This window comes from Phoenix dactylifera, unplaced genomic scaffold (assembly GCF_009389715.1).
Source record: "Phoenix dactylifera cultivar Barhee BC4 unplaced genomic scaffold, palm_55x_up_171113_PBpolish2nd_filt_p 000534F, whole genome shotgun sequence".
Classification (NCBI taxonomy): domain Eukaryota; kingdom Viridiplantae; phylum Streptophyta; class Magnoliopsida; order Arecales; family Arecaceae; genus Phoenix; species Phoenix dactylifera.
Genome location: NW_024067943.1, coordinates 215105 through 230156, shown reverse-complemented (window position 1 = coordinate 230156; position 15052 = coordinate 215105). Strand labels below are relative to the sequence as shown.

The 15052-nt window shown below is 53.6% G+C and overlaps 1 protein-coding gene across 1 annotated transcript; it reads left to right on the top strand.

Annotated features, from left to right (window-relative positions):
• Positions 1–2312: 2312 nt before the first annotated feature.
• LOC120106353 (fibroin heavy chain-like) lies at positions 2313–13868 on the top strand. The gene is made up of 4 exons (XM_039119353.1): positions 2313–3222; positions 5402–6126; positions 13613–13678; positions 13767–13868. The coding sequence occupies exons 1-4, from the start codon at positions 2313–2315 to the stop codon at positions 13866–13868; spliced, it is 1803 nt and encodes a 600-aa protein (XP_038975281.1).
• The last annotated feature ends 1184 nt before the right edge of the window (positions 13869–15052 follow it).

Here is a 15052-nt window from a genome sequence, read left to right as displayed (position 1 = left end):
CTCCTTGCTGCCGTATTTAGATGATAAGGATGAGCTCCTTAAAAATAGGAGCTCATCCTTATCTCATGTAAAGCTAAAAGGAGGAGGGGTTCGGCCCCTCCTCTTATCCTTTCTTCTGGTGCATCATGGCAGCAACATCCCCCTCTCATTCCTCCTATCAGCCGCAAGAGAGAAGGAAAGAAAAGAAGCTTGGCGTGGCCCTCTTCCTCCTCCTCTTGGTTCTAGTGCAAGGAAAAAGAAAAGGTTGTGAAAGGCCTTGTTTTCTTCTTCCTAGATTCTTCCTTCTTCTTCATCCTCTCAAGGCAATCAAAGGTTGATTCAAAGGAGAGGATATCAGCCATCTAAAGCCATCTCTGCAAGGGAGCTAGCACCCCGGAAAGATCCAAAGGCTTCGATCGAATCATTACCTCATGTGGATACCCGTAGAGGCCGGACGCGTGTGCGGCTTCCACTGAGCCTTGATCAAATACCACGTAAATCAGATTTGTGGAGACCAACTATCCGCACAAGGTGAAGATCTGATCTTCTTAATGATTTTAAAATGGTTTAAAATAATTTAATTCTAATCTATCTACAAACGAATGGTTTTAAAATACGTTCATGCGATGAACGGATCCCGCATATGTTTTTCCGCCGCAATCTGAAAATTATTTTGAAATTTTTATGGCATATGAGGGATACTAACACATGACTCTAGAATAACTCCTCATGCCTCTCAATGGACCTTTACATCTCTTTTTATAGCCTAAGCCCTAGACAAAACATGGCAATTTGTCTTCACATGGATCCAAGGCTTTTCCACCGTTGATTGGCATGAGATGGATGACTAAAGATCACCCAAGAAGGGCCCTCCCACGGCTGAACTTTGGCTTGCCTTTTGGCCATTGGATGGAAGAGGATGGAGGGTGGGATCTGCATGGGTTCCGCAGACCGGGCGCACGGGACGCGCGTCCCGGTAACCGGGCGCGTCCCGGTTAGGCGTGTCCCAGTCCGGGAGGGACTGGGATTGGGCACGCGCCAGGCTGGCGGGCGCGCACAGGCGCGCGCGTGGGCGCTGGCGCACGGGCGGGCGCGGTCGGCTGGGCGCGGGCGCGCGGGCGGGCGCAGGCGGGCGCACGGGCGGGCGCAGGCGGGCGCGCGGGCGGGCACGGGCGCGCGGTCGGGCGCGCGGGCGGTCGGCCTGCTGGGCGCGCTGGCGGGCAGGGGCGCGCGCGTGGCTGGGCGCGGGCCTGGGCGCGCAGGGGCCTGGGCGTGCGCGGGCCGGGGCGCGCGGGCACTGTGGGCGCGGGCACTGTAGCAGGCGAGGTTCGTTCTGCCGAACCTCGCCGCACTGTAGCTGGCTGCTGGCGGCCTGGCTGTGCGTGGGCACTGTAGCAGGCGAGGTTCTTGCCCCAGAACCTTGCCGCACTATAGCAAGCGAGGTTGGCCGCGGCAGGATTTGGCTGCGGCTTGGCTTCGGCGGGGCGGTGCGCGCGGCGGGTTCGGCCAAGGTTGGGCATGCTTGGCCAAGGCTTGGGCATGCATCGGCACATGTTTGGCTCGGCCGAGGTTGGGCGTGCTCGGCCGCATGAAGGGGCTTGGCCAAGGCTTTCCAAGCAAAGTAGTTGGCCTTGGCTTGACCCCCCGTTGGCCTCCTTGTGGTCCGATGGCCCTCTTTGGTTGGCATGGCTACTTTGGCCCTCGGTTGGTGTGTGATTGTTGCTCCTCATGCGGCGTGGCTTGCGGGGGTCCTCAACACACGGCCGCGCGCGCCCGCGCCCGCGCCCCGGTGTTGGAGGGAGGCTTTCGGCCCTAAGCTTCCACACCACTCTTGCCGCGAGCTCCGCGTGCGCTCCTTGATAAGTTGCTGATTTAGGCCGATTGGGGTAACGCCGGGTAGAGTACGGACTCTTGACACTCAAGAGAATCAAGGCAAGGGGCGGGTCTACTGGCTGCAGCTTGGCCCGACCCTTGTCTTGAATGAAAACAACTCAAGAACACAAGTATATTTAGAGGAACGCTTGAGGTGGTTTCTATTCCCAAAATGAAGCTACAAGCATAAATCTAGAGGAAACTATGATTGGCCTCCCCTAGCCCAAGTCCAAGAGCAAGCTCAAGGACCGAATACAATAGGGCAAAGCCCTCCCAAGCCTAAGGCCGAAATACAAGAGAATTCATATGACATAATATCTAAGCTCCCAAATGTGCCTCTCCAAGGCTTATTTATAGGCATCCAAGTCCCCATATGGCTGCCCAAAGGAGTGGCCAAGACATGGCCTCATAGGGCCTTGGCATAGCCAAGGCCTAGGTGGCATGTGGCACAAGGCTGCAGCATGGCTGGCTGTGGCTGGGTTGCTGCAGTGGCTGGCAGGCCCCATGGCATGGCTGCAGGGCATGGCTGGCTGTGGCAAGGCTGTTGGCATGGCATGGCTGCTGCAGGGGCTGGCAGGGTGGAATGGCTGGGCTGCAGGCTGCTGGCAGGTGGAATGGCTGGCTGCAGGCTGCTGGCAGGATGGCATGGTCTTTGGCAGGCAGGCCAGGGCATGGGTGTGGCTGTAGGGCCATGGACATGGCTGCAGCAGGCTGGACAGGCTGAGCAGGGTGCTGGCAGGGCAGGCATGGCCCTTGGCAGGCGGCAGGACAAGGCTGGGCATGGCTGCAGGCTGGCTGGCCATGGCCTGGCCTTGGCAGGGCATGGCCACGGCCTGGCAGGGCTAGCAGGGGCTGGCTGGCCATGGCCTGGCGCTGGGCAGGCCAGGGCATGGCCTTGGCAGGCGCTGGGCAGATGGCCTGGCCGGCCTGGGCGCAGGGCATGGCGCTGGCAGGCTGCAGGCAGCAGGGCATGGGCGGCCAGGCTCTTGGCTGGGCGCTGGCAGGGGCCTGGCACTGGCTGGGCGCATGGTCTGGCAGGGGCTCCAGCATGGGCGCTGCAGGCTGGAATGGGCGTGCACAGGGTCTGGCAGGCTGGGCGCATGGCCTGGCAGGCTTGGCAGGCGGCCAGGCGGGCGGCATGGCCTTGGCCGGGCTGGCTGGCCATGGCCTGGCACTGGGCAGGCCAGGGCATGGCCTTGGCAGGGCATGGCCACGGTCTGGCAGGGCTGTGGCGTGCGGCAGGGGCGCGGCAGGACGCCAGGGGGCGCGGCAGGGCGCCAGGGGGCGCGGCAGGGTGCGGCACGGGCGCCGAGGCGCGGCGCGCGCAGGGGGCGCGGCAGGCGCTGCAGGTGCGGCAGGCGGCGTGCGCAGGCGCATGGCAGGGCGCTGGCGTGCGCAGGGCGCTTGGCAGGCGGCACGGCAGGGCGCTTGGCAGGGCGCGGCAGGCGCGTGCAGGGCGCGGCAGGGCGCCTGGGCGCACGGCAGGACGCCTGGGCGCGCGGCAGGCGCGGCAGGGCGCGTGCAGGGCACGGCAGGCCGCGCGGCAGGGCGCCTGGGCGCGCGGCACGCGTGGCAGGCGCGGCAGGGAGCGGCATGGGCGCGCGCAGGCCCTCTGGCGCGCGCGGTATGGGCGCGCGGTATGGTGGCCACGTGCGCAGGCGGGCGCGCGCCGGGCGCGCGCGGGTGCGCGCGCCGGGCGGCGCGCGCGGGTGCGCGCGCCGGGCGCGCGCGGGGCGCGCGCGTGCGGGCGCATGGCGGGCGCGCGCGGGCGGGCGCCGGGCGGGCGCAAGGCGCGCGGTCTGTGGCGAGGTTCGCTGGGCCGAACCTCGCCTGGCGCGCGGGCGGTCGCGGGCGCGCGCGCGGCCTGTGGCGCGCGCGGCCAGCGGTCGCCCGCGGCCGTGGCCTGGGCGTGCCCAGCCGTGGCCTGGGTGATGCTGCGGCCTGGGCTCGGCCAGCCATGGCCTGGGCGCGCCCAGCAGTGGCCTGAGGTGTGCTTGGGCGTGCCTTGGGTGCGCTCATGCGTGGGCACGGGCGCGGGCTTGGTTGGGCACGGACACGGGTGAGCTTGGCCGAGTGGAGAAGAGCTTGGCCAAGGCTTAGCCAAGTATAAAGGAGCTTGGCCAAGGCTTGGCCAAGTGTGAACATGCTTCGGCCAATGCTTTCCGAATAAAATAGTAAACTCATACCTTGGTTTTGCACTTGGCATGTCCTTTCGTGGTCCTCCTCCGGGCCGGTATTCCATTGGTTGAGGAATTCGATTGTGCGGCGGGCTTGGGTCCTCAACATTCCCCCTCCCTTAAAAATTATCCTTGTCCTCAAGGATAAAGTGTGGATACCGCCGGGGAACTTAGGCATAGTCTTCTCATGCATCCTTCCTCCCCAATGGATGAACACAACCTCCAAATTTTTAGTCTTGGTGGCTTCATCTTTGCTTCCCACTTGTCTCATCTTGTTTTCCTCGGATTGGGCCTCAAGCTTTTGAGCATGGGAAAGCTCCTTCTTGGGTTGTCTCATATGATCATGGCTTGCCCCAAGCTTCATACACTCCCGGGCCTTCTCTAACTCCCTTCTTATTATCGTCAATTGGCCCTCTCTCCACCTACTTTCCCCATAGCCATGCTCCCCATGGTGGCTAGCATAGCTACTTCCTCCTTGAGTACTCCTATACTCCCCATTCCTTATCTTTTCTTCTCTTCTTTTTTCTTCATCTCTCTTCACTTCTTTCGCCCTTCTTCTCTCATCTTTTCTTCTTTCTTCTCTTTTCCTCATGTACTCATTTTTCCACTCTCTTTCTTCCCTCTCCCTTAAATTCATTCTAATTTTTGCTAGGGTCTCATTTGCCCTCATCAAACAAGCCTCACTCTCCTCCATGATGTTTACCATATTAACCCAAAATAAAATTTGAAATTTTCTTAGGGTTGTAGGCGTTACCTCTTAGGAAGAGATCTTCCTAATGAAACCTCTCAATGAAAGCACCATTGTTGGAGGGAGGCTTTCGGCCCTAAGCTTCCACACCACTCTTGCCGCGAGCTCCGCGTGCGCTCCTTGATAAGTTGCTGATTTAGGCCGATTGGGGTAACGCCGGGTAGAGTACGGACTCTTGACACTCAAGGAAATCAAGGCAAGGGGCGGGTCTACTGGCTGCAGCTTGGCCCGACCCTTGTCTTGAATGAAAACAACTCAAGAACACAAGTATATTTAGAGGAACGCTTGAGGTGGTTTCTATTCCAAAAATGAAGCTACAAGCATAAATCTAGAGGAAACTATGATTGGCCTCCCCTAGCCCAAGTCCAAGAGCAAGCTCAAGGACCGAATACAATAGGGCAAAGCCCTCCCAAGCCTAAGGCCGAAATACAAGAGAATTCATATGACATAATATCTAAGCTCCCAAATGTGCCTCTCCAAGGCTTATTTATAGGCATCCAAGTCCCCATATGGCTGCCCAAAGGAGTGGCCAAGACATGGCCTCATAGGGCCTTGGCATAGCCAAGGCCTAGGTGGCATGTGGCACAAGGCTGCAGCATGGCTGGCTGTGGCTGGGTTGCTGCAGTGGCTGGCAGGCCCCATGGCATGGCTGCAGGGCATGGCTGGCTGTGGCAAGGCTGTTGGCATGGCATGGCTGCTGCAGGGGCTGGCAGGGTGGAATGGCTGGGCTGCAGGCTGCTGGCAGGTGGAATGGCTGGCTGCAGGCTGCTGGCAGGATGGCATGGTCTTTGGCAGGCAGGCCAGGGCATGGGTGTGGCTGTAGGGCCATGGACATGGCTGCAGCAGGCTGGACAGGCTGAGCAGGGTGCTGGCAGGGCAGGCATGGCCCTTGGCAGGCGGCAGGACAAGGCTGGGCATGGCTGCAGGCTGGCTGGCCATGGTCTGGCCTTGGCAGGGCATGGCCACGGCCTGGCAGGGCTGGCAGGGGCTGGCTGGCCATGGCCTGGCGCTGGGCAGGCCAGGGCATGGCCTTGGCAGGCGCTGGGCAGATGGCCTGGCCGGCCTGGGCGCAGGGCATGGCGCTGGCAGGCTGCAGGCGGCAGGGCATGGGCGGCCAGGCTCTTGGCTGGGCGCTGGCAGGGGCCTGGCACTGGCGGGGCGCATGGTCTGGCAGGGGCTCCAGCATGGGCGCTGCAGGCTGGAATGGGCGTGCACAGGGTCTGGCAGGCTGGGCGCATGGCCGGCAGGCTTGGCAGGCGGCCAGGCGGGCGGCATGGCCTTGGCCGGGCTGGCTGGCCATGGCCTGGCACTGGGCAGGCCAGGGCATGGCCTTGGCAGGGCATGGCCACGGTCTGGCAGGGCTGTGGCGTGCGGCAGGGGCGCGGCAGGACGCCAGGGGGCGCGGCAAGGCGCCAGGGGGCGCGGCAGGGCGCGGCAGGCGCGCTGGCAGGGCGCGGCACGGGCGCCGAGGCGCGGCACGGGCGCCGAGGCGCGGCGCGCGCAGGGGGCGCGGCAGGCGCTGCAGGTGCGGCAAGCGGCGCGCGCAGGCGCGTGGCAGGGCGCTGGCGTGCGCAGGGCGCTTGGCAGGCGGCACGGCAGGGCGCTGGCGTGCGCAGGGCGCTTGGCAGGGCGTGGCAGGCGCGTGCAGGGCGCGGCAGGCCGCGCGGCAGGGCGCCTGGGCGCGCGGCAGCACGCCTGGGCGCGCGGCACGCGCGGCAGGCGGGGCAGGGCGCGGCAGGCGTGTGCAGGGCACGGCAGGCCGCGCGGCAGGGCGCCTGGGCGCGCGGCACGCGTGGCAGGCGCGGCAGGCCGCGGCATGGGCGCGCGCAGGCCCTCTGGCGCGCGCGGTATGGTGGCCACGTGCGCGCGGGGCGCGCGCGGGGCGCGCGCGGGCGAGCGCATGGCGGGCGCGCGCGGGCGGGCGCCGGGCGGGCGCAAGGCGCGCGGTCTGTGGCGAGGTTCGCTGGGCCGAACCTCGCCTGGCGCGCGGGCGGTCACGGGCGCGCGCGGCCAGCGGGCGCGCGTGCGGCCTGTGGCGCGCGCGGCCAGCGGGCGCCCGCGGCCGTGGCCTGGGCGTGCGCAGCCGTGGCCTTGGTGATGCTGCGGCCTGGGCTCGGCCAGCCATGGCCTGGGCGCGCCCAGCAGCGGCCTGAGGTGTGCTTGGGCGTGCCTTGGGTGCGCTCATGCGTGGGCACGGGCGCGGGCTTGGTTGGGCACGGACGCGGGTGAGCTTGGCCGAGTGGAGAAGAGCTTGGCCCCGGCTTAGCCAAGTATAAAGGAGCTTGGCCAAGGCTTGGCCAAGTGTGAACATGCTTCGGCCAATGCTTTCCGAATAAAATAGTAAACTCATACCTTGGTTTTGCACTTGGCATGTCCTTTCGTGGTCCTCCTCTGGGCCGGTATTCCATTGGTTGAGGAATTCGATGGTGCGGCGGGCTTGGGTCCTCAACACCCGGCCGCGCGCGCCCGCGCCCCGGCCGCGCGCGCCCCGTCCACGGCCGCGCTGCGCGCCTACCGCGCGCGCCCGCGCCCAGGCCACGGCCGCACGCGCCCGCGCCCGGCCGCCCCCGCATGCGCTCCCAACGCGGCCTGCCGCGGCCGCCCACGCACGCCCAACGCGGCCTGCCGCGGCCGCCCACGCGTGCCCAACGCGGCCTGCCGCGGCCGCCCACGCGCGCCGGCGCCCTGCCGGGCGGCCTGCCGCACGCGGCGCGCGCCAGGCGTCTGCTGCCGTGAGCCAGCCCCCCGCCGGCGCCCCCTGCCGCGCCCAGGCCGCCCAGCCAGCCCTGCTGCCGCGCCCCAGCACCCGGCCCAGCCTTCGGCCGACCAGCCCTGCTGCCGGCCGCGCACAGGATACTGCCAGCCGCCCAGCCAAGGCCATCCAGCCACCCCCGCAGGCCAGCCAAGGGCCTGCCCAGCCACCAGCAACCTTGGCCGGCCTATAACACAATCCAAATATTTTACCTTCAGCCGCCACTTTGGAGCTACAACCAATGCTCAATTATTCAGGAGACTTCAGCTGTCTGAGTGCCTGAGAAGCTGCTACCGGTGTCTTCCCAGCTAGAAGACCTTCATGATCTGTTTCTATGCGATGCTTAAATTCTGAGTCAATATTCCCACTGTTGTGATGAGAAAACTCAGAATGGTTGTCGAAAACATCCATTGTATGAGTTCGGTTGCCACGTAGAAAGCTCCATCTAGAGGAGCATCCAGCATTCTTATGAGCAGAATGACTGCCGCTCATCTTGTAACAGGAAAACAAAGGTTTCTTCCTTGGAGCAGCCACACAACAGATGGCCCCCATAATCTTGATGTTCAAACTAGAAACCACAAAAAGAACGACTAGAACCCTCCAGAGTGAAAGGAACATCAAATAATTTCAAGTAATCCTGATATTTAGAGCCAACATTATTTGCACCTGTTCTTGGAGAAGAAACTACATTAAATCTCCAGCTGTTCCTGTATGCATTAGATGGAAATCAGTCAATCATAACAACATGAAGGTCAATACATGGAGCTAGAATTCCAAAAAGTTATATTCATGCAGACTCAAATAATAAACAATCATAGAGTGGTACCACAGGCAGAGAAGCGCAGAAATTCACTCAATTCAAACGGCAAATGAAAGAAAACAAAAAGGACCAATTCATCTAAAGAAACTTGATGAGAAAGATCATCTTAACACAGCCTACATATGTAGAAACAGATTCTCTATCCAAAATAACCAAAATCATATATGCCTCCACAATGTAAAAAGAGGTTGTGAAAGAAATTCTCATCAAACTCCTAGAAGAACATCAGTACCAGGAAAAAAAAGAACTTCAAGAAGAACATGGAAAATTCTGGTCTAGTTTACTATTTTATTATTTATGCCATAATAGACCATCTCATACCTTTAACAAATTTGGTGAGCTACTGATTCTGGACCAGCGTGCCACAAAAGAAGGCAATCGCCAAATTTCATGTATAGTATCAAAAGAATGAACATAATAAGAACTGGCACAAAATATTACATCAAAATATCAAAAGAGATTTTAAGTAGAAAGGGAATCTAGATATTAAAATGGCACAAAATGTGGAGTGATTGATTATACCCCTATTTGATTTTGATGAACTCAAAGCATTTGAGTATATTTCATGTTGTACTAATGAATTCAATCTAGTGTTTCAGGCGAATATATGTGAATTTATATTTAAGTGCGTCGAGCCTTGGTTCAAAGTAATTTGGCTAAGTGTTGAACTCAATTGAACCAAAGTCTGAAGCTCGAGTCGACTCTGGAAGATTGCGAGTCGACTCTAAGTGTTTCAGAGCTTCTAGCACAAGCTCGAGTCGACTCCGGTACACTACGAGTCGACTCTGACTGAGAACAGACAGAAGGACAGAAAGATGAATTTCAAACCCTGTCACCGAGTCGACTCCGAAGATTTCGAGTCGACTCCGATGCTTGCCGAAGCGACTCCCGACGGTTCCGAGTCGACTCCAAAAGGTAACAGACAGAAAGACAGAACGATGGTTTTTAGACCCTGTTACCGAGTCGACTCCAGAAGGTTACAAGTCGACTCCGATGTTTGGCGACTCGACTCCTAGTTATGTCCGAGTCGACTTCCAGAGAAAAGCATGTCCAAAAGACAGAGAACCATTTTCGGAGACCCTGTGAACGAGTCGACTCCAAGTGTTCCAGAGTCGACTCTCAAGTCAGCCGAGTCGACTCCAACAAAGTGCAGTCGACTCCGAGGCAGTTCAGATCAACAGACAGAGGATCGGCTTTTCGGACTCTGAGAGCCGAGTCGACTCCAAGAGAACCCGAGTCGACTCGAGAGAGAAAAGCAGAGAAGTGGATTTCTGGAACCCTGAGAACGAGATGTCTCCAAAAGTGTCGAGTCATCTCCAGATATTGGCGAGTCGACTCCAGGTTTGGTCCAAGTCGACTCCAGGACGGGACAGCACTTTAATTCAAATTCTGAACAGTGGGCGAGTCGTCTCCAGTGAAGCATGAGTCGACTCCAACAACAGCCGAGTCGACTCCAGATCGAGCGAGTCGACTCCGACCCCAACGGATACATTGTCAGGATGTGCAGACTGTACAGAACGGCCACAAATCAGTATCTAACGGCTATTTTCCATAGGGAACAGTTTAAATAGCCAGAGAAAACAGTAGTAGACAGGGATTGAGCTATTCCATTGTGTGCATTAAAGCTTTTCAACTACCAAGATCCTCTAGAGTGAAAATACAAGCAAAAGAAGGAAAAAGTGCATTCAACTCAACCCAACAAGTACTTCCTTCTCAATCAAGGCTCTACTACTGTCATTCAATCTTTTGTGCATTCAAGAGGAGACTCAGAAATCGAGAAGCCCCTACTTCCTCTTCCAAAATCTGTTTGAGGGCTTCTAACCCTTCTCTATTAATATTGTTCACATTTGCTTTTTAGAAGCTTTCCTTGTGATTTTCCCAAACTGTTTTTCTTACTTGATTCAATCAGGGGATTGAATCAAGAGTGGTAAGGTTTGTTGGTGAGCCAAAGTCAAAACCAATGGTGTAAGGGTTTGATTGTGATCCCGGAAAAACAATCGGGCGGTTCTACTCGGTGAGCCTGTGAAAACCGACCGAGTTCGTTGTGATCTCGCGAAAACAACAAGTTGGGTTGTGAACTTGTAAAACAACCGGCTGTAATCCTAGGAATTATAGTAAACTCCCAAGTGCGGCTTGGGGAGTGGACGTAGGAGCAAGAGTTGGCTCCGAACCACTATAAAGTCTCTTGTGTTTGTATTGATTAATTGTCTCTTCCACTCTCTCCATTCACTACATCTAGTAATCTATTTAACTTGCTTCCAATAGATTTAAATAATTACTCATTAAGTTTTAATTTGTCAACAATTAATTAAAACCCAATTCACCCCCCCTCTTGGGTAGTCTCCTTGGGCAACAAGTGGTATCAGAGCAGGTGCTCTCATATTGATTGGTGTTCCAATCCGTAAATAGAGTCAAAGATTAAGATGACAACTCCTTTTGGTTCTTTCTTTAGTGAAGGGCAATACACCAATAGACCTCCATTGTTTAATGGAGCTAATTATACCTATTGGAAGGCTAGAATAAGGATATTTATCCAAGCTCAAGATTATGATGTTTGGGACATCATAATTAATGGACCACATATCCCTTCTATATATGTTGATAACATTGCTATACCCAAGCTTGAGAAAGATTGGGATGATAATGATAGAAGGAAGGCACAACTAAATGCTAAAGCAATGAATGTTCTTTATTGTGCCTTAGACCATAATGAATTCAATAGAATCTCTACTTGCAATTCTGCAAAAGAGATATGGGATAGACTTGAAGTGACCCACGAGGGCACAAATCAAGTTAAAGAAACTAAAATTAACATGCTAGTTCATAAATATGAACTATTTAAAATGGACTCTAGTGAAACCATCTCTTGCATGTTTACTTGATTTACTGATATTGTCAACGGCCTAAAAAGCCTTGGCAAAAGTTATACTAACACTACAACAAAACCTTGTTTTAACGACTCTTTTTTGCCGACGCTTTATTCAAGCGTCGGCGATTTTCCGACTTGCGCCCAAATCTGCCGACGCTTTTAAAAAGCGTCGGCCATAGACGACGCTAATTAGCGTCGTCGTAGACTTTGGCCTAAGACGACGCTTATACGCATCGGCAGAAGTAAAATTGACATCAAAATCTAGCGGCCGTTCCCCTCCTCCTCATTCTGCATCCCGATCAAGGCTAGCCCCTCCTCCCTCCTCTCCGACGACGAGCGGCCGACCCTTGTCTTCTCCGGCGCCAAGCGACGTCCGACGGCAAGCTCCTCTCCTCCTCCCTCCTCTCCGACGACGAGCGGCCGATCCTTGTCCACTCCGGCGTCGAGCGACGTCCGACGGCGAGCTCCTCTCCTCCTCCCTCCTCTCCGACGACGAGCGGCCGATCCTTGTCCACTCCGGCGCCGAGCGACGTCCGACGGCGAGCTCCTCTCCTCCTCCCTCCTCTCCGGCATTTAATAGCAGGTGAGTTTTTTCCCCAACCCTCTCCGGCATTTCAAATTTTAGAATTAACCAAATATTAGTAACTCGTGGATTGGTCCATAGAAACAATGCCTATATGAAGTCCTTATTTATATGCATGATGTATTGTCTGTTACTTCTGATCTTATTTGCGGTGATTCGTGGTGCTTATTTCCCTAGAGACAAAATCCCTGTCCTACTAGAGATAATATTGGGATAAACAAGTAGGACAGCCCTAAAATGATAACCGGGAATAAAGAAATGTCCACATTGATCTGGTTCAATTTGAAGGATCATCTAAAATAACTGAAGAGATTGAATTAAGCAGCAAATGGTTACACCACTCCTACGCAACCATTTCCTGAAAGGGGGAAGTCATGGTATTTCCTGAAAGAAACTAGCAATTTGATATATTGATTCCCATTGTTGACAGGTATTTGTTTGTCCACTCTATGCTAATGCTCATTGGATCAATTGGAGACCAAGTTCCCCCTAAGAATGACTGGCTAATAGCTCTACTTGGTAATAAAATCAGTAGTCTTCAGGATCAACAAGCAATATCAGCAACTAAAATTGCAAGCTCTTTGGAAGAAAATTATTCAATTCAAAAACTATCCAGGTTCTAATTGCTGGCTTCTGTGCAACACATCCTATATAGCACAAAGAGTTTTCTACACCCCAAACAACAAACAGCAATAAAACAAAGAAACAGAGACCAAACAGCCATAACCAATAGTAGTACCAGCCAGTAATCCAGGAAGCAAAGGGTGCCCACTCGTTCCCCGAGAGCTTAGCACTCCAGTAGTACAGACCGCCAGATGTCGGGTATGATGAGCATAATAACAGGAGCAATGATTTCCAATACACTTATGCCTCCCACAGGCTGGGTTATTTGAATGTCAAGCTCAACACTATCATTGTTCAGACCAGCAGATCAAGTATGGTTCTTAATTGAGATCCATGCTTCAACTATTTTGAGTGTAGATCTTATAAAAGTTGATTTGGCATGTCCAACGGTTAAGTGTGTGGTCATCTCCTGTTTGACTTTATAGATACAAAGCTAGTTCAGCTTGACTATAAGTTAGGGTGAGATAGTCCCAAGTAGATCCGGATCCAATCCGAACCCAAACCTTCTAAGATATCATGCGTAGATGTCAGTCCCAAACATGTAATGTTGTTGGATTTAGATCTCCTAAAGTTGGACTTGACTTGGCCAGATCATCCAAACCAAATAAATCTTATTTGACTGTAAAGCTCTAGGTTTGTCCAATTGTCCTTACAAACTTGTATCTATTGTGACCCATTTGCAGCATACGATGCAAATAGAAATAAACTGGATATCAACTGAGTCACCATGACTATTTTTTTAGGAACAATTCCTATCATAGCATGGCTTTACATGCTGCTTTAGCGAGATAAAGGCATATATGTGAGACATAATGGTGCAGTAGCACAGGTGGTGGTTATGATAACAGCAACCCGGATTTGGGCAGCAATCATGAGTTTGATGGCCATGCCACCAAGCAAGCCTGATTAAAGCACCAAGCTCACCTACCACACCCAAGTGAGAATAGAACAGCTAGGATGACACAAACTAAGCATTGAGCCTAAACTTGGGGGACAATATATCCTGTGTTACATCTCTTTGTTATCTTTTCCTTGATCTTTGTTTCAAAATTTTGGACACGAGGAGGTATGGGATTGGACTTTTTTGTTCTTAATCAGTAGAAAAGTAATTTTTGATAAATTGTTTCAAATTAATGGGAAAGATGCAATGGGTTTTGCTTTTGAGAATGACTGTCTTTCTCTGTACAGGTTGATATGGCCTTTCCCCCTTATATAAATTTTACAAGGCTTTACAAATTATTGTCCTATCTGCAGGTGAACCACCAAAAATCCGAATCAGGATTTCTTATTGCAATATATGATTCAGCTTTTATAAATGGGCAGTTGTTGAATGGTTCTACAGACTAGGTCCTCAGATTCAGGCTTGGATTATTCTATGGCTGATGCTCTGCACGGTCTGAGGACCATTGGTTCAGCAAAATACAATGTGGATCTAGAGTGCTAGCAAGGATTTACGTTCTGTTTCAGTTTTCTATACTACAATGTTGTTTGTCATGAGAGCTTTTATTCTTTAGCTCACGGCATAAGATTCTTATTCAATAATAATTGCGTGCAGTACGTAACCAGTTGCGATTTCAGGGCAGGTGATGTGGTTAGTCTCTTAATCTGGCAATTCCAAGTATTATTTTCAGATTGTAATCATGAGCCTAGTTGATTCAAGATGCTTAATGGTTTGCTCATGGAAACGAGCAACCTTTCTCAAGCTGAAGCAAAAACAAACCTTCCTCCTTATTTACTCATCCAATGAAAAGAGCATTCTTTGAGCATCTAACACTACAGGTGACCCTTGCCTTGTCCTCTCTACAATCTGTTGGATCAATTCATCATCAACAACATCATCATCATCATCATCATCATCAGATTCATCTTCATTATCTCCATGGCTCTCATGAGCATCATTTGCTTCCTTGCTTTGTTTACACTGCTCCTGGTAAATTCTGCACATCTTGGTAACTTCGTTGGATTGAAATTGCAGTAATTATAAACCAATCTCTCTTTGTGCCATTTGCCGTATGCCATGTTGGCAATAGAAAGGTTCTTTGTGATTATAGGATTGCTATGATCTCTTTGCAAGATAATTGTTGACAAGGTCAATTTCAATTGCTCAGCTGATCACATTGAATTAATTAGCAATTCATTTAGATTTTATTTATTATTTAACTAATATTGCTTCTTTTTGTGCATACTAGGTAACAACATGCCGCGAAGAAAACGATTCAGAGATGTTGAGTTTCAATACACGTCCGTGGGATCTTCTTCCGATCAATCCCTGTTGCCCAAGGTGACAAGCCAAGAGGGGGGGGGGGTGAATTGGTTTCTTTTAATTTTAACTATCTTACTTATGTTAAATGATGAGTTAGTGAACTTAAACAAATCACAATACAAACAACAAGAAGTATAGTGGTTCGGTGCTCTCCTTAGCACCTACGTCCACTCCCCAAGCGACCCCTTGGGAATTCACTATAATCCCGCGGATTACAGTTGGATTGTTTTCCGGGCTCACAATCCAAAAACCTTTACACTTTAGTTTTTCGGGTTCACCAAAAACCTATGTTGGTTTTACGGGCTCACCAACGAACCTATACAATTGGTTTTACGGGTTCACCAACAACCTACGTTGGTTTTACG